Source organism: Glycine max, chromosome 3 (genome assembly GCF_000004515.6).
Source record: "Glycine max cultivar Williams 82 chromosome 3, Glycine_max_v4.0, whole genome shotgun sequence".
In the NCBI taxonomy this organism is placed as follows: domain Eukaryota; kingdom Viridiplantae; phylum Streptophyta; class Magnoliopsida; order Fabales; family Fabaceae; genus Glycine; species Glycine max.
The window spans coordinates 21,068,918-21,087,751 of record NC_016090.4 but is presented as its reverse complement, the minus strand read 5'-3'; the positions used below and the strand labels follow the sequence as shown (position 1 = coordinate 21,087,751).

Genomic DNA, 18,834 nt, shown 5'->3' with positions numbered 1-18,834 from the left:
TTTAACTTTAATAAAAGAATTTTGATAGTAAAGATTTTGAGGCCACACTATAGCGATCAAATTGAGATTCTTTTAACAAATTTACTAAGTCTTTATCTTAGATTTTCTTGATCTTGTTCTTTTACTTGATTCAATTCGTGCTCATCTAGTAAACTTTTGGCATCATCAAAACCCGCATGATATACATTCACAATCTTCTTCATCAGAGTCATCATCATCAAATTCTTCTTCTGAAGCATCATCAATAGCAAGGGCTTTGGACAATGACTCTTTAGACGTAGTGTTGTGTTTTGGCCTTCGAAACATAAGGGCTAGCGACTTCCCTTTCTTTGTTTCTTCATCCTAAGCAAGCTCTTGTTGATGCACTTTAAGAATACGAACGAGCTCTTAAAGAGTCATTGAATCAAGATTCTTGTTGGCTCTTAAAGCTGTAACATGCGGTTTCCACTTTCTAGATAAAATTTGTAAGATTTTATAAATGTGATCATAATTGTCATAATGTCTATCTAGAGAGCAATGCTCGTTCAAGATGGTTTGGAAACATCCAAACATGGTTTGGACATCTATTCCTTCTTCCATACTGAAGAGTTTATACTTACGCATAAGAAGGCTCAACCTTTTATGTTTTGCCTCACAGGACCCTTCATAGGTAATGGCAAAGGTGTCCCACATCTGTTTGGCACTTCTGTAGCTATCAACCTCGGAATATTCCTCTTGTGATAAAGCACACAACATAACATTTCTTGCTTGTGAGTTGAGAAGAAATCTAGATTTATGATCATCCGTTCATTTATCCCTGGGGATCTTGTTCTTCTGAGCACCTAGGGGAATCTGACTGCCCTTTTCTACAACATCCCACATATCAATGTGAGTGGATTCAAAGAAGGCAATGATCCCTTCCTTCCAGTCATCATAGTTGGCTCCCTTAAACATGGGAGGCTTGTTCACATTAAATCCTTCTTCTGTTGTTTTAGGAATTTTCTTTCCTCTACTTTGACAAGAGCTCAACCGGAGGCCAAGCTCTGATACCAATTAAAGTACCTAAAACACACTAATAGGAAGGCTAAATAGTGTGATGGATAAAAACTTCATCTATCAAAAAATTTGAAGGCTTTTCTCAAATAGATATCAATGGATGATAGGTTTCGTCCAAGGGGTTCGAAATCACTTTGTGCTGAAAAAGCAATTCACAAAACTTGGATGCAATAGTATAGAAGTAAACTATAGAAAAAAACTAATTATATAGAAACAATAAAGAAAACACAGTGGTTTTATACTCTCCCAACATTTGGGCTATGTCCAGTTCTCCTTCAAAACTTACAATGAAGTATTCTCTATGCCACTTCTGGCTACAACGAGTACTCTCTAGGTCACTAATGACACTACCCTTAATCTCCCCCTGAGATTAAAACCCATTAATAAAAGTGGAAGTGTTCCATTAATAAAATCTCTTATTACAACCAAGTATTCTCTATGCCACTTCTGGCTACAACAAATACTCTTTAGGCCACTCCTGACACTGCCCCTAATCCCTCCAAGATTAAAACTCAAGTATTTTATTTTCTCTACGCCATTCCTGGCTTTCACAAACAATAAATGTTTAATAGAAAATGTATTCTAATCACTCAAAGAGTGTTTACACAATAAGCTCAAACACAATGAAACTTGCTAACTTAGAAAAGCTAAGATTCACTCAATTTGCTCAAGATTCTTTTGTCCAACTAAATTGACAGCGTTCCAACACTTTGCTCGTTTTGACTCAGATTATTCTTTTTTTGTGTGATTCAACTTTCTGTCACAAACATCTTCAAGCTTTATATAGACTTCAAATCTTTGATCCATTGAGAGATCCCAATTAGCTGTTGTCTAATAGCTTGGTGCTTTACACGAGGCACGTTACTGTGCAGAGAGAGTGTGGGGACAACAAACACATTTTAGCATGCATTGTATGGAGAGGGCATTGTTGACTCATTTAAAAGATAAAACACTAAAATGAATCTTTTAAAAGATAAAGGATCAAAACAAATTTTATTAAAAAGATAAGGAACCAAAAATATATTTTAGCCAAAATGTTTTTCCCCGAGTACAACAATTTTTTGCCAATATGTATGGCCGTTTCAATGTATTTTCTTCATTAGTTCTTTGCAAAAAACGTTTACTTAGTTAAATGAATTGATTTCATAATCAATTCCAAATTCAACCAATCTGACAAGCTAGTTCAGACCGATTATGATAACACTTATTAACATCATTCTAAGGGATAAGTGTTAGAAGAAAGTCTTCATCCTCTTGAAACTAAAAAATAATTATAAGATGGATTTTTAATTGTATAAGATTCTAGCATTGTTGGATGAAACATGGCATGCTTGAAAATTTAGGGGGCAAGAAAGACAAAAAAAATCTTCTATCAAAAATGTGCATGCTAATTTTTCCTTTTCATGGCAATCATCAAGGAAACCTATTTTGCATGGTATGTTTTAAGATTTTTTCTAACTTTCCAAATTGTATTGTCATTATTATTGTTGTTGTTATTATTATTATTATTGTTGTTGTTGTTTGTGTTTCGTCCAATTATAGTTAACACTTTCTTCATCTTAAAAAGAAATTTTGAAAAAAAAAATAATTTTGGAGAAAGACTTTAAAAAAATTAAGAAATCATTATTTACTAAATGGAAATTAGGAAAATGTATTTTTTCTTTAAGAAGAAAGACAAGCGAAAGTAGCTTTAAAAAAAAGTCGGACATCTTTGTCTCCATATATCTCTCTCTTAAACTAATTAACATGAGATAAGAAAAATAGTTTTAAAGGAACTTTTAAGCTAATATTGTCAAATGTCTTTATTTTAAGAATTTTTAACTTTAAATTTAAATTAATTTTTAAGCTATAAAGAATTTCGTAACAATGTGGTTGGAAATTTAAAAACTAGGCAAATGTTTCTAATATTCGGTAACCATCCAAGAAGTTGAAATTTTTTTAACTCTTGCTGAATTAAGGGATAGTAATAATTAATTGACCAATTTTATAAGAACATTAGTATGAGTAAGTTTAGAATATATTATAAATAATAAATAAGTCTCATGGCTTTCTAGAATATTGATAAAAATGTAAATAATAAACAAATTACAATTGTGAAGAAAAATACCAAAGACAACATCAACGCATGTTGTTAAATCATTTAATAACAATATTTCATAAATTGGCTGTAATATTGGTATACATTAAGAATAATATTAATACTAGTAATCTTGTTTAATTTTATAATATAACCTCGATATTTCATATTCAATAAAAGAATTTTGCATTAAGAAAGATAAGGGTTAGAGATATTACAACATTTATCTTATCAAGAATAAATCATCCCAAAAGCTAAATAAGCTATTTGAAAAAGATAAAATAACAGTTCACATTAAATCTTTAAAATGTTTGGTAGTTGTTCTGCCAAGTGAATATAGAAAAATCCCATAGCTCCAGTACGAAACTTGTTTTGATATCTCGTTTCTAGAGTGAGAATTTCACCATCTTTAATCTCAACAGAGCCTGGTTTGGGATAACAACCTGACATTCCAACTAGGTAACCTCTTTCATTTCCTGCTTCCTTTCCCGTTCCATATTTTGGTGTTGAAGTACATAAAACCCTTCCATCCTAAGTTAATCAAAGACATAAATTTAGTGAAGATGCATTACAATGGTGAACATCTTACAATGATATAGTATTAATGAAAAAAGTTATTACTTAAGAATACCTTAAGTAAATAAAATTTAATAAAACTTTATCTTCAACAAATCATAAAGATTACATAGGAATGGATACATATATCAAATATCACCTGTCCATAGAGAGTTGCATTGACAACACCAGTATGCATATGAGAAGTGCCATATATAAGATAACCACCTTTTTTCATTGGGATGTTTGCTTTCTTAACATGAGGGAAGTCACCATGACCAATTCTTGGAATGGTATATTCTGCCTATAAGAAATTAAGAAACATATGTTACCAACTTCTCACAACAAAGTAATAGGCTACTCTTATGGTTTGTAATTTAATTGAGATTTAAAAGTCCACTTATCATCTACTCCCTACGTCCCTAAATAAGGCTATTTAACTAATTCACACCCTTTAAGAAAGTTGTTTAATATAGTTAGTAACATTAAATTTGTTAACAATTTGTATTATTTTTCCCAAATTACCCAAAGTTTATTGAGACTCATAATATCTATCTTTTCACTTAATTGCTTTTACACCTAATTAATTAATGTGTGTTAGTCTTTTTATCTGGTCCTTATAAGAGAGATATTGTATTTATCTTTTAAATATATAATATTTATTGAAATGTAATAAATTTTATTTGGGTCAAAAAATAATTAATGCAAAAAAACACTTGAAAATAGTACTTTATAAAAAGGGAAAAATAAAACTAAAAAAAGAGTCTTCTATTTAGCAAGGAATGGATTGTTAAATAGTGTATCTTGAATAAATTCTCAACCTGGCAATCATGAATTGTTGAAGAGCCATTTGTTCTCACACGATCAGTTGTATCAAGTATATAAAACTTTAGTGGCACTTGGTGTTCATCCCAATCAACCCATCTTATTTTGTATCTCAGTGAAAGCTTTCTCGTTGGGCCATGAAAACCCTTTCTTAATTTGCATTGTAAGTTATCTTTACAACAAAAGAGTCCTCCTTTATAATTTAGGGACAATGGTTGCTCATTAATGTCTCTTGTGACATTATAAAAGTCCTTTGGAAGATTAAGTAGGTCACATCTACATTCTGTGCAACCTTTTCTACTATATGCACCACGTGTATCGATAACCATGATGTCGAACAACCATTTTTCCTTAAATCCATGTGGAATATTTTTAGGGTTACCAAATTCTACCGCAAAAGGGTCTGGAAGATTTGAGGATGTTCCTCGTGATTCTCCTCCTAAGCCCCAATAATGTGGAAGCAAAAAGCCTCTGCATGCACCATCATTTCTTGTGTAATTGATACCTTTACTAATGTCATGAGATTGCTCAATGTACCGTGACATAGTAATATTTTCGTTGTACTTTATTGCAAACCAATGATGAAGATAGGTTTCATATAAAGGTACAGATTTCCCATCTTCATCAACTAGTTCGGCATCAAAACTCTTGACCCCAATATGACCTTTTGGAAACTCAATATCATAAAGTGCTTTTGATGCAATTTTTCCTGGTCCCACTTCAAAACTTTTAGACACAAAAGTAGCCGATTTGATATGATTTTCAGACTCTAGGAAAATTGAGTATGTTGTGCCAGAGAGAACCACTATTATTGATAATGAAAGTATCATTACTTCAGACATAATCCTTGTATTAACCTGTACATAAATTATTAGGTATTAAGAAATTAGCTATGAAAAATATCTGCAAAGTCATTCTTCTTGGTAATCTTATAGATAATTCACACAAATGTTTTAAAATATGAAAACTAAAGTAAGAATGAAATACGAAAACAAAGTATTGGAACATTGACGATAAAAATTGCATACCATAAAAGAAAAACATGAAGACATGACCATGGCGAAGATTGGGTTTTCGATGAAAGTGTACAAATGTCAAAATTGTAAGGGGTAAATTTATGTGTATGCAAAGTTGTTGCTTTTATATATAGTAGATGGTTTGATAATAGTATATCTGGTGTAACTAAAAGCCAAATTAACACACACGTTATTGTCTCATTTTGTTGGATATATAACGTATTTTTGAATTTACAGAATAATGGTTTAAAGCAAATTTGATCAGCATTGACCAAGTTGGATAACTATGCAAACAATTAGAAAACTTTTATAGCTATATATAGCTGTAAAAACAAATTGATATATCGGTTTATTTGAGAAAACTCACGTGCATAGCACTCTTCTTTAAGTGGTCTAATTTTTTTGAGTATTTTTTTTATTTTGTTCCTTATTTTTCTTTTCTTAATATGAAACTATGGATGCATTTTATTGATATTTTTTTAACTGAAATATTGTTTAAAAGATATAGATTAAAAATGCTATTTAAAATTTTAAAAGGAATAAGAATATTTAATTCAAATAAATGCATAAAAAATATAATTAGTTAAACTTTAGTAGGAAAAAGACTAAATTTAGGAAAGTAAAATGTAAAATATATATTTGATAACCTAACTTACAATTTATTAAAGATAAGAAAATTATATTGTAGAAGTTATTTTTAAATGCGATTAATTGAAGAAATTTAAGATTTGAAAATTAAAAATATTACATAAATAATTTTTTATACATGGTAGTAGTTACAGATGGTGTTGGATGAGAATAGGTTGCATTCCAGTGTTATTATTCGATTGTATGGACTAACTTATGTGATTGGACTTTTCCCTTGTTATTGGGAGGAAGGGGGGGGGGCGGGGGGGGGCAGGGGGTAGGAGGCATTAGTTGGTGTTTACATTGTTTTTCTTTAGGCTACACTTTTTTCATATTGTGGTGGTTTTTTTTTCCTAATTTAAGTAATTCCTTGTACTTGAGGTTTTTCTCTGACTGTGCATGGGGATTCCGGTGCACTAGAGGGTTTTCCATCACCTAATTAATTTATCACATTGGTTGTAGCTTTGGTCTTTTCGTAGATAGTCATCAACATGAAAATTGTGTATCCCTATTGAAGCAAAATTATTTCAAAAGCTTGAGTTTTAATGATGACAAATATTCAAGAAGCAAACATTAAGTTAGCTGAACCAAGCTATCTAGTAATGGTTGCTTTAAGTGTGCTTTATAACATACGACTAAACTTAGAAGAATGGGGAAGATGTGGAGCAGTAGCCTATGGTGGAAGTTTTCCAGACATAGATTCTGCATATTCAAAAGCAAAACTACTAGAAAGAGAGTTGTCATAATTAAGATGGAAAGGAAAACACGTTTTGTGAGTGAAACTGAAAATATAACAAGCTATATATGATCCGAAGCATGATGTTAGGTATCTTTGGTAAAGGGAAATATATTAGAAGCTACACATGACTAAGGGATCATCCAAAGTATGTAGTGCAAAAGACACATGTGAAAAAAACCATATCTATCCCATTCAGAAGCACACACTAGAGCCTAAAAGTCAAGATGTTTGCATAAGCTATACAAAAGCACTAATCTTGAAGCTGAGAGTTCTCCATAAGACATGAATAAATTATGAAGAAGGAAACTCAAAGAAGACAAGAAGTCTTGACCAAGTATAAGAAAATAGAAGATCGAAGATTATAGCACAAGGGACTATAATAACCTTAGCATCCCAATAAGACATGTTGTAGACCAATCTTTTGAAGATTTCCAAGTATTCTAATTCAAAAATCATGAGAATCCAATAAGACCACAAACTCACAGCACCATAGATACATTTTAATTTTGAAAAGCAAAATTTGACATAAATCATGGGAAAAGCAGAGAAGAGCAAAGAAACCCAATAAGAGTTTGACGGTGCAAAAGACATGGAAGTGAAACTAGAGCTGAAATGCTAGTTGTATGAACATGGACAACTTATATGGTATTTGAATTTCAAATTCTACCTTCATGGACAACTTATATATGGAAGAAAATTTGAAGGAGCTCATTACAAGGAACAAGTTCCAAATTGAGAGGGTAAAGCGAGAGTCGTCCTAAGAATAGCTTATATTAGAATAATCCTCCTTAGTCAAAACATTGATGAAGCCGAAGTAGACCCAAATCCATAGAAATGTCTATAAACACTTTCATTAGAGGAGCCGAAGTAGAAGACATCTTAGAAGGTGCAGTTTCCTTCCCTTAGGATAGAGGAAAGAACTCATAAGAATAATTAAAGGATTACTGCTACTAAGGGGTGTGAAGTTCAGGGAGGCTTTTTGAAAGAATACTTGGGTAGAGCCTATAGAGGATTAAAGAATACTAGGTGAAGAGCCTATAGAGGCTTATAGAATATGAGGTGAAAAGCCTATAGAGTCTTAGAGAATACCAATGTTGTTGCCTATAGAGGCAAGCAAAGAATACTAAATATAACCCAACACTTGGTCTACATCCAGTTGTCCTTCAAAACTTAAAGGGTTCCACTAATCAAAACTTTGATGACAACCAAAGTATTCTATATGCCAATTCCGGCTACAACGAGTACTCTTTAGGCCACCCCTAACACTACCCTCAATCTCCCCCCGAGATTAACACCCAAGTATTTTTTGTCACTAAGCCACTTTTGATGATTACTTTAAGTACTTAAGGATCTATTAACTATTCCATGCCTATGGACTATGAGCCAAGTGCTAAAGCACTTGTCTTCTTAGGACTAGTTGTTGAGGTAGTATTGTCCAATGACTAATACTTTAGTTATTGTCCAGAGCCTTTCTATTCATGCTTTCTCCTTGTATCTCATAGATATAGATAAACTTGGACACAACCAGACTTAACAATCTCTCCCTTTTTGATGATGACAAATAGTATAAATTTTGATACAAAAAAGGATAAGATGAAAAGTTTAAGATCAAGGTACTTGATGTTTAGAGTGTACTGTTGCACACTACTTACTCTTTGTTTGTGTATTTGAAGAATGTAACTTTGTCATACAGCAAACTTGTTAAGCATTAAAGCATAAAAAGATCTTTTAAAGACATAATCAAAGAAAATATGTTATCAGAACACATGAGCAAATTATGTTGAGATAAATGAGACTCTCCTTGAGTTCATTGCCTTGTGCATGTATTAGCGAATATGTATTAATCAAAGCATGCATAGCATACGTGTAGAAGAATTAGAAAAAAGTGAAAACACACATATGTGACCACCATAGCACTTGTTTTATTAAAAAGACAGATTAGTACAAGTGAGTACAAATAAAAAAAATTCCTATTCTACTTTCTCCCTCATTGTCATTATAAAAAACATGGGTTTAAAGGGAAAAAGGAAATGAGTGGACCATCATTGTCAACCTTCAAGGATGGAGGTTGAGGAATGGAAGGTGGTGACTTTTGTGGTGAAAGCGGAGGCGTATAATGTAGCTCCATGTAGAGCTTGTAGGCCTTGGATATTCTTCATCACTAGAGTCCTTCGCTTCTTGAAGATCAATGGTAGCAGAAAAGAGAACGAGGAAAGGTGATTGGAGACGCCACTTCAAGGAGAAGATGAGTCAAGAACAAGCTCAAAACCATAGGAAACCATGGATAAGAGCTTGAAGGTAAGAGAAGATGAGAGAAGAGAGATAGAGAAAGGGGAACAAAATGTTGACAAAGAGAAGAGGGAGAATGAGGTCTGAACTTTGAAGTCTAATGATGCAATCCTACCGCCCCAAGGGCATTGGATAGAAGACTCTAAGAAGATTGGGCCAGAGACGCAAGAGAAGGCCCTAGGATTCTCATGAGCCTTAGGGTAGATTTTAGGCCCATGGGCTAAGTATGAGCCCACTTATCTTTGTACATATTAGATTAGGATTTCATTATTTTTGGGCCTTCTATTTAGGGCTCCATAATGTAGGTAGGGTACCTGTTCAATTTCCCATATGGTTCCTTCTTCTCCAATTTTTAACAAATATATTCAAGGGAAATGAAATACTGGCAAGCGCACCGGGTCATCAAGTATTTAAAATTAAAACAGAGTAATTTGAGTATCGAACTCAATGAACTTGCTTATTAGATAGAGTTTTATTCAGAAGTAAGGCATTGTTGGAACAAACATTGATAATTGATGGTTAAAAACAAAAATAAACTAATTCTATGGTAAAAACAGTAAATGCAAGTAAGTAAAATTTGACAACAATAGGTAAAAAGCATTGAGTCTTTCTAATAAACAAGTTGATGCATATGAAGATATTTCTCTAATTAATCATGTTCTTGTGTTCTATGCTGTAGCCTAAAGTATTAAACCTCGATCCCTCATAAGTTTAGACTAATTTAACCTAAGCTTCGTCCGTAAATCCCTCTTGTAAGACTAGGCTTAACTTAAACAGCATATCATCACAGCATATTCAGAAAACCAAAACCCCACAATCCATCCCTGGTAATGTAGTTATTTAGTCCTGCTTCTATCAAGTTCTAAGGCAATAGTACATTTCCCAATGCTAAAGTCACCTATCAGTACACAGAAATGGGTGATCAGACCAAGAGCATGCAATAATTAAGCATTGAAAGAAGCATTGAACACACAAAACACAACTAATTAGATATGAAAAGTAATTACATCAACTGTTCATTAGAAATCCCCAACTAGGGTTTTAGCCAGCCATACACAGAAACCCTAACACAAATGAGATAGAGAGTACAAAATAATTGTTGCTTACACAAGAAGGGGGATCCCTCGTCTTCTTCTTGGCACCTCACAATCACTCAAACACTCACTAATCTCTCTAAAAATGTAGAACCCTAGGCTTCTCTGCACAGCTTCTCCTTTTTGCTGCCTCCAGAGCACTATTCTCAAAGTCTGTGCAAAAATATGCAACTCCACCTCTCAAAATTGTACCCTAATTCTGACAATTCAGGCTTAAATAGGCTCTGAAATCGCGACGTCGCGCTTAGCGCGAGTAAGTGGATTTGGGCTTGGTGCCAGTCGTGCGCCGTGCCTGGCAAGAGACAAATGTCTCACTTAGTGAGTTGATGTCACGTTTAGTGCGCGGCCTTGATTCTTGTGCTCTTCCAGATTCCCTTGTCACGCTAAGCGCATTGAAGTTACGCTTAGCGGTGGATATGCGCTAAGCCCATAGGGTCCGCTTAGCGCGACTGCTCCTTTTAGCGCTTCAAGATTTTAGCCTCTTTTGACCTGAAATTGTACAGATTTCTCATTAATTCCAATTAAAGATACTCTAATGACATATATCAAAATAAAACAAGATTTATATACAAATTCCTTCAAAATAACTATAAATTGGGGAACTATATAAGTTTTAGAAAATGTTTTCTATAAAAAAGTTAGTCGTATAAGACGACTAACAAACTCCCCCAAATTTACAGTTTTCCTTGTCCTCAAGCAAAGAGAGAACGGTTCACTTGTCCTCAAGTGACAAAATACAGTGGTTAATCAAAGTGGTATTTGTTTCACAGAAAAATTTAATCATATGAAATGAATATCATGGAATGAGCTGTCAACTTCAGAAGGAGTAAAAGTAGCTGGGGTAGAAGAAGTTGGTGCTGATGTGGTAGGGGGAACCTCAAAAGATGGGAAAGTCTCTGATTTCTTCCCCTTGCCCTTCCTAGGCCCTCTGAAAGTCACTGTTAGATAATCAAGATTCCAACAATTCTTCTTCATATATGCCAAATTAATGGCGAGGCTGAGACTCTCCAGAGTCCTCGAATCAGAAGTGACTCCTCTAGCTTTACATAAACCGGTGATTAAGGCTGGAAACCCAAGCCTAGAGGAGTCGTGCTGGGCAATCATAGAGATCTGATGAGAAATTAAGTAGCCCACATCCATGTCCATCCTCTGAATTATTCCAAAAATCAACTTGGCCCTATCTAGAGTGTTATCTGATGTGTGTGAGGTAGGGACCAAGTTTGAGCAATGGTAGTCAGGTTCTTTTTAAGGATCTTCAATGGCTAGCCATCAGCATTAAGCTCAAATCCCCTCCCTGGGATACAAACCTTGGCTGCTGATCGAGGTCGTACACGAATCAAATAAACATGAAAATGCAGTAACTAGGAAGTGATCCTAGGTCGTTTCCCAACGAGCAATGATAAACCAAATGTTCGTAATATACTTGCAGTAACAGTAACGATTGGGGGGGGGGGGGTTTGTTTGTTTTGTGATTTAAAGAACATAACAAGTAAACTGGAATACGAAACTAATAATATTAAAAAAATGGGTTGTTTCCTCTGATTCAGAAGCCATTCTCTTGTCCTAGGTTATGGAGAATTTGTCCCTAACAGTTAACCACTTAATCCAACCCTATTTCAATTTACTAAGTGAAAATCAACTTAGGGTTGTCAATACGTGATTAGGCAACACATACACCAGTTAGCCCTTTGTCCATTAAGCATGAACGCAAGTTAGGCTCAGAGGCAATTAATCGAACACGAAGCGTGCACAGATTAATGTTAATGAATTTGGGTTAACTGGTGAAGGGAAAACTACCAGGAAGCCACATATAAATGAAACCTCAAAAAGAGTTGAGCTTCGTCCTCAAAAGGAAACAACACCAGAATATTTAGCCTTCCATAGATTCAAACAGAAAACGTAAATGAAACTAAAAGCAGAAACGTAAACAAAGAAGAAATGTAAACGAAGCAGAAACGTAAATGAAGCAATAATGTAAATGAAGGCAGAAGAAGAAACAAGAATGAAATTGTAATTAGAAGCAGAAAATGGAAAATTGCATTACGTGAACAATAGCATTAGAACAGAAAAACGTAAAAACCATAAACCCTATGCTCTGAATAATAGTCTAACAAAATAGCCGTCACAAATCCCAAGGCTGCTATTTAAAAAGAGTCACTCAAAGTCACTGGGCCTTTTTACAATATTCTGGCCCAAAACAAAATAAACACTGAACCACATAAAATAAAATTGCAATCTCCTAATTAGAAATTAACTAAGGTAAGCGCTGCTTTATTTGCCCTCTTCAAGTCCACAACCAAAATCTAGATTAAGCCCAACGTTTCATTAATTCCTGAAATTAGATTAAAAACATCAAATTAGCTAAATGAGCCCAAATAATAAAACTGCGTAATTAATTTGACAATTAAGACTAATCAGTAATTCAAAAGGTGCAAAAAGGGTTTAAGAAATAGAAGAAAATGATGGCACATCAAAACCCCCCATACTTAGCCTTTTGCACTCCTGGGCAAGATGAAACAAAGAACAAAATCCACGGATATCAAAGAGAGACAAACAAAAACATTCATATATTTCTCAATGAACATCAAGGAATGAAAGTAATGGGTAACATCTAACATAAGGAGATCCGAAAAGTCAAGACATTCGTGAAAATCATCCAAGCAACCCAATCATGGAAAAATAGTTAATCAGCTCAAGAATGAAAAGTGATAAAGCCTCACAAGATATACACTCTATCTCTCAAGTGTCTAGGCTACTATTTACCCTCAAAGCACCCATGAAAACAAACACCACATAAACTTGGCAAGATTCTAAAATTGACAATCAACTCATAAACACAAGCACATGAGGATCAAAAGGTCTTTTAAGGTTGTAATGGGGCGAAGGACAAGGTATGGAAAAATATGGAATAAGTGGCTAAATCCCAAAGGAATAAAGGAGCAATGGGGAATAAGTGCATATTAAGAAAAAAATGAAAAAAAAATAAAAAGAACTAAAGATAAAATTTAAACATAAAGAATAGAACCAAGAGTCTAATCATTCTTTTGCCATTTAAGATCTTATTCACTCAACTTTATTGCTTTTCTTTTTCTTTCGATTTTTTTTTTTTGCTCTGTAGCCTTTGAGAAATAGCATCTCATTTAGCATGTCCAACATTTAACCAATATAAAATGTACATCAAGTATGGCCCAAAATACATCATGAATCATAGCCAACAAAACATGTTATCCAGTGAAACAAAAATCCCCCACACTTATTCCCAAAACAATTCCAAAGCTCCAAAATTCCTTAAGGATATGGTGATATCATGGTTTTTCACTTAAAGCTTGTAGTGAGCTTCAAAACAAGGAAAAGGAAACAAGGCTCAAAAGGGCTATCAAAGGAATTAATTTAAGGTAAGTCCATTTGGCTAGAAGCTTATAAGAACAAAATTGCCTCAATCATTTCCAAATATGCATGTGAATTAGGAAGCATCAAGAAGAATCAAGCCAAGGCTATTGTGCAAGCAATCAATGGGGCAAAACACACCAAATGATTATGGTGGTGGATGGCTCAAATTCTCACAAAGGTAAACTCATCACTTTCAAATTGAGCTTTCAAAACTATCATGACATGTAGAGGAGAATCAAGGATTTCAAGTCACAAAATGTCAAGAACTTTTATTTTCAAAACAATTACCCATTTCTTGAAAATATCCTATAATTCGAAGAAAAACATGCAAAGTCGTACATTGATCGAGGTCGTACCCGAATCAAATAAACATGAAAATGCAGTAACTAGGAAGTGATCCTAGGTCGTTTCCCAACGAGCAGTGACAAGCCAAATGTTCATAATATACTTGCAGTAATAGTAACGATGGGGGGGGGGGGGGTTTGGTTGTTTGGTAATTAAAGAGCAGACAAATAAAATGGAATACGAAACTACTAATATTAAAAACGGGTTGTTTCCTCTGATTCAGAAGCCACTCTCTTATCCTGGGTTATGGAGAATTCGTCCCTAACAGTCAACCACTTAATCCAACCCTATTTCAATTTACTAAGTGAAAATCAACTTAGGGTTTTCATTACGTGATTAGGCACCACATACACCAGTTAGCCCTTCGTCCATTAAGCATGAACGCAAGTTAGGCTCAGAAGCAATTAATTGAACACGAAGCGTGCACTGATTAATATTCACGAAATTGGGATAACTGGTGAAGGGAAAACTGCCAGGAAACCACATTACAAACGAAACCTCAAAGAGAGTTGGGCTTCGTCCTCAAAAGGAAACAACACCAGAAAATCTAGCCTTCCATGGATTCAAACAGAGAACGCAATTGAAACATGAAGCAGAAACGTAAATGAACGGAAACGTAAATGAACAGAAACGTAAACAAATAGAAATGTAAAATGGAACAGAAACGTAAATGAGAGTAGAAGAAGAAACAAGAACGAAATTGTAATTAGAAGCAGAAAACGTAAAATTGCATTACGAACTCAGAAACGTCAAAACAGAAAAACGAAAACCCTAAAACCAAGCTCTGAATAATGAATAGCATAACAGAATAGAATGCCCTCACGAATCCCAAGGAAGATATTTAAAAAGAGTCACTCAAAGTCACTGGGCCCTATTACATAAACACTGAACAACATAAAATAAAATTGCGAAATTTCCTAATTAGAAATTAACTAAGGTAAGCGCTGCTTTATTTGCCCTCTTCAAGTCCACAACCAAAATCCGGATTAAGCCCAATGTTTCATTAATTCCTGAAATTAGATTAAAAACATCAAATTAGCTAAATGAGCCCAAATTATAAAACTGCCTAATTAATTGACAATTAAGACCAATCAATAATTAAAATGGTGCAAAAAGGGTTTAGAAAATAGAAGAAAATGATGGCACATCAAAACCCCCCATACTTAGCCTTTTGCACTCCTGGGCAAAATGAAACAAAAAACAAAATCCAAGGATATCAGAGGGAGACAAACAAAAACATTCACATATTTCTCAATGAACATCAAGGAATGAAAGGAATGGGTAACATCTAACATAAGGAGATCCAAAAAGTCAAGACATTCATGAAAATCATCCAAGCAACCCAATCATGGCAAAATAGTTAATCAGCTCAAGAATGAAAAGTGATAAAGCCTCACAAGATATACACTCTATCTCTCAAGTGTCTAGGCTACTATTTACCCTCAAAGCACCCATGAAAGCAAACACCACATAAACTTGGCAAGATTCTAAAATTGACAATCATCCCATAAACACAAGCACATGAGGATCAAAAGGTCTTTTAAGGTTGTAATGGGGCCAAGGACAAGGTATGGAGAAATATGGAATAAGTGGCTAAATCCCAAAGGAATAGAGGAGCAAAGGGGAATAAGTGCATTTTAAGAAAAATAAGAAAATAAAAAGAAGTAAAGATAAAAATTAAACATGAAGAGTAGAACCAAGAGTTTCATCATTCTTGTGCCATTTAAGATCTTATTCACTCAACTTTATTGCTTTTCTTTTTCTTTTTTTCGAATTTTTTTTTTTCGATTTTTTTTTTTTTACTCTTTAGCCTTTGAGAAACAACATTTCATGCAGCATGTCCAACATTTAACCAATATACAATGTACATCAAGTATGGCCCAAAATACATCATGAAGCATAGCCAACAAAACAAGTTGTCCAATGAAACAAAAACCCCCCACACTTATTCCCAAAACAATTCCAAAGCTCCAAAATTCCTTAAGGATATGGTAATATCATGGTTTTTCACTTAAGGCTTGTAGTGAGCTTCAAAACAAGGAAAGGGAAACAAGGCTCAAAAGGGCTATCAAAGGAATTAATTCAAGGTAAGTCCATTTGGCTAGAAGCTTATAAGAACAAAATTGCCTTAATCATTTCCAAATATGCATGTGAATTAGGACGCATCAACAAGAATCAAGCCAAGGCTATTGTGCAAGCAATCAATGGGGCAAAACACACCAAATGATTATAATGATGGATGGCTCAAATTCTCACAAAGGTAAAATCATCACTTTCAAATTGAGCTTTCAAAACTATCATGACATGTAGAGAAGAATCAAGGATTTCAAGTCACAAAATGTCAAGAACTTTTATTTTCAAAACAATTACCCATTTCTTGAACATATCCTATAATTCAAAGAAAAACATGCAAAGTCGTACGTGCACACAAAATTGACCCAAAATATTAAACTAAAAATCCGACGAAACTAACAACATTAACAAATTAACACAACTAACAAATTAACAAAACCATCAAAACTAGCAAAACCAAAGAACACTCCCCCCCATACTTAAACAACACATTGTCCTCAATGTAGCACAATTAAAAGATTAAAAACAATTAAATCATCAAAGAGAATCGGACAAGTGTAATAAAAGCAAAGAAGGAGATAGGAAAAGAAAAACTCCCTAAGTCATGGTGGAGGAAGAGTAGGGTGGAGTAAGGAAGTCTCTTCCACCACTACGTCCACTAAAGAAGGGTTCGTGAGGAATGGCTTAAGTCGATGTCCGTTGACCTTGAAGCTCTTATTTGTGGAGTCGCTTTTGATCTCAACTGTACCATAAGGAAAAACATTAGTAACAACAAAAGGACCAATCCACTTAGACCTCAACTTACCACTCATGAGTCCAAGCCTAGAATTATACAATAACACTTTTTGCCCAACCACGAAGTCTTTTTTAACTATCATGCTATCATGGAACTTCTTGGTCTTTTCTTTGTAGAACTTGGCATTCTCGTAGGCTTCTAGGCGGATTTCATCTAACTCACTCAGTTGCAACTTCCTTTCCTCGCCAGCTTGATCCATAGAGAAGTTGCAAGTCTTCACTGCCCAGTATGCTTTGTGCTCAATTTCCACTGGAAGATGACATGCCTTTCCAAAGACAACCCGATAAGGAGACATTCCTATGGGTGCTTTGTAGGCAGTCTGATGTGCCCAGAGAGCATCATCAAGCCTGGTACTCCAATCTTTCCTGCTTGGCTGCACAATCTTCTCTAGAATTCTCTTGATTTCCCTGTTAGAAATTTCTGTCTGTCCATTAGTCTGGGGGTGGTATGGTGTGGATACTCTGTGTACCACCCCGTACTTTTTAAGCAGGGCATGCATTGTCCTGTTGCAAAAATGGGTTCCTTGATCACTAACAATTGCTTTAGGTACTCCAAACCTGCAAAACAGATTAGACCTGACAAAGTCTGCGACAACTTTACCATCATTAGTTCTAGTGGGCTTGGCTTCCCCCCATTTTGAAACATAATCAACTGCAAGGAGAATGTAAACATAACCAAAAGAGACAGGAAAAGGACCCATGAAATCTATACCCCAGACATCAAACACCTCACAGAATAGCATAGGTTGCTGAGGCATTTTTTGTCGCCATGTAAGTGTATTTCCTGCTCTCTGACACTGCTCACAAGTGCTGCAGATCTTCCACGCATCTTTAAAGATGGTGGGCCAATAAAAACCACAATCAAGCACTTTGCGAGCTGTCCTTTGAACACCCAGATGACCTCCCGGTGCGGAAGAATGACAGAACTGCAGGACTGAGTCAGTCTCATGATCTGGAATGCACCGTCTAATGACCTGATCACTGCACAATTTCCACAAGTAGGGGTCATCCCAAATAAAATGCTTAGCATCACTTTTAATCTTATCTTTTTGGGCCTTAGATGCTAAGGGAGGAAAAACAGAGGCAACTAAATAATTGACAATGTTAGCAAACCAGGGAGTAGAAAGCAGAAATACTATACAATATATACAAATGATCATCCGAGAAATCATCCCGAATAGGTGAATCTGCATCAGAGACACGTTCGATCCGACTCAAATGATCAGCAACTAGATTTTGTGCTCCGCTCCTATCACGGATCTCCAAGTCAAACTCTTGGAGCCAGAGCATCCATCGGATCAACCTAGGCTTAGAATCAGCCTTCTTCAACAAGTACTTTAGAGCTGCATGGTCAGTATAAACAATAATTCGAGTACCAAGCAAATAAGATCGAAATTTTTCAAGAGCAAAAACTATGGCTAGAAGCTCTTTCTCAGTAATAGTATAATTTGCTTGGGCAGCATCTAAAGTCCTAGAAGCATAATATATCACCCTGGGCAATTTATCAATTTTCTGAGCAAGGACAGCCCCCAATGCATAATTTGATGCATCACACATAAGCTCAAAAGGGGCTGTCCAGTCGGGTGCCTGGATGATGGGGGTGGTAGTCAACGCTCTTTTGAGGCAGTCAAAAGCCTCTTTGCATCTGTCATTAAAGTCAAACTCCACCTCCTTTTGCAACAAGTTGGACAGTGGAAGTGCTACTTTGCTAAAATCCCTTATAAAGCGCCTGTAGAATCCTGCATGACCAAGAAAATATCGCACCTCTCGCACACAAGAGGGGTAAGGCAATTGTGAAATAACAGAAATTTTTGCAGGATCTACTTCAATGCCCTTATTGGAAATAATGTGGCCTAAAACTATATCTTGCTCAACCATAAAATGACATTTTTCAAAATTTAGAACAAGGTTAGTTTCAATGCATCTATTCAAAACTTTTTCCAAACTATTCAAACAACCATCAAAAGAGGATCC

General features: G+C 34.9%; 1 protein-coding gene across 1 annotated transcript; it reads right to left on the bottom strand.

The window, feature by feature from the left end:
- Positions 1–786: 786 nt before the first annotated feature.
- On the bottom strand, positions 787–11,403 carry LOC100792489 (uncharacterized). The gene is made up of 5 exons (XM_003522096.4): positions 11,074–11,403; positions 4,489–5,349; positions 3,828–3,971; positions 3,475–3,643; positions 787–1,022 (listed from the first exon to the last, which is right to left on the bottom strand). Exons 1-5 carry the CDS (start codon positions 11,401–11,403, stop codon positions 787–789), a joined length of 1,740 nt encoding a protein of 579 aa, XP_003522144.3.
- Between the last annotated feature and the right edge of the window lie 7,431 nt (positions 11,404–18,834).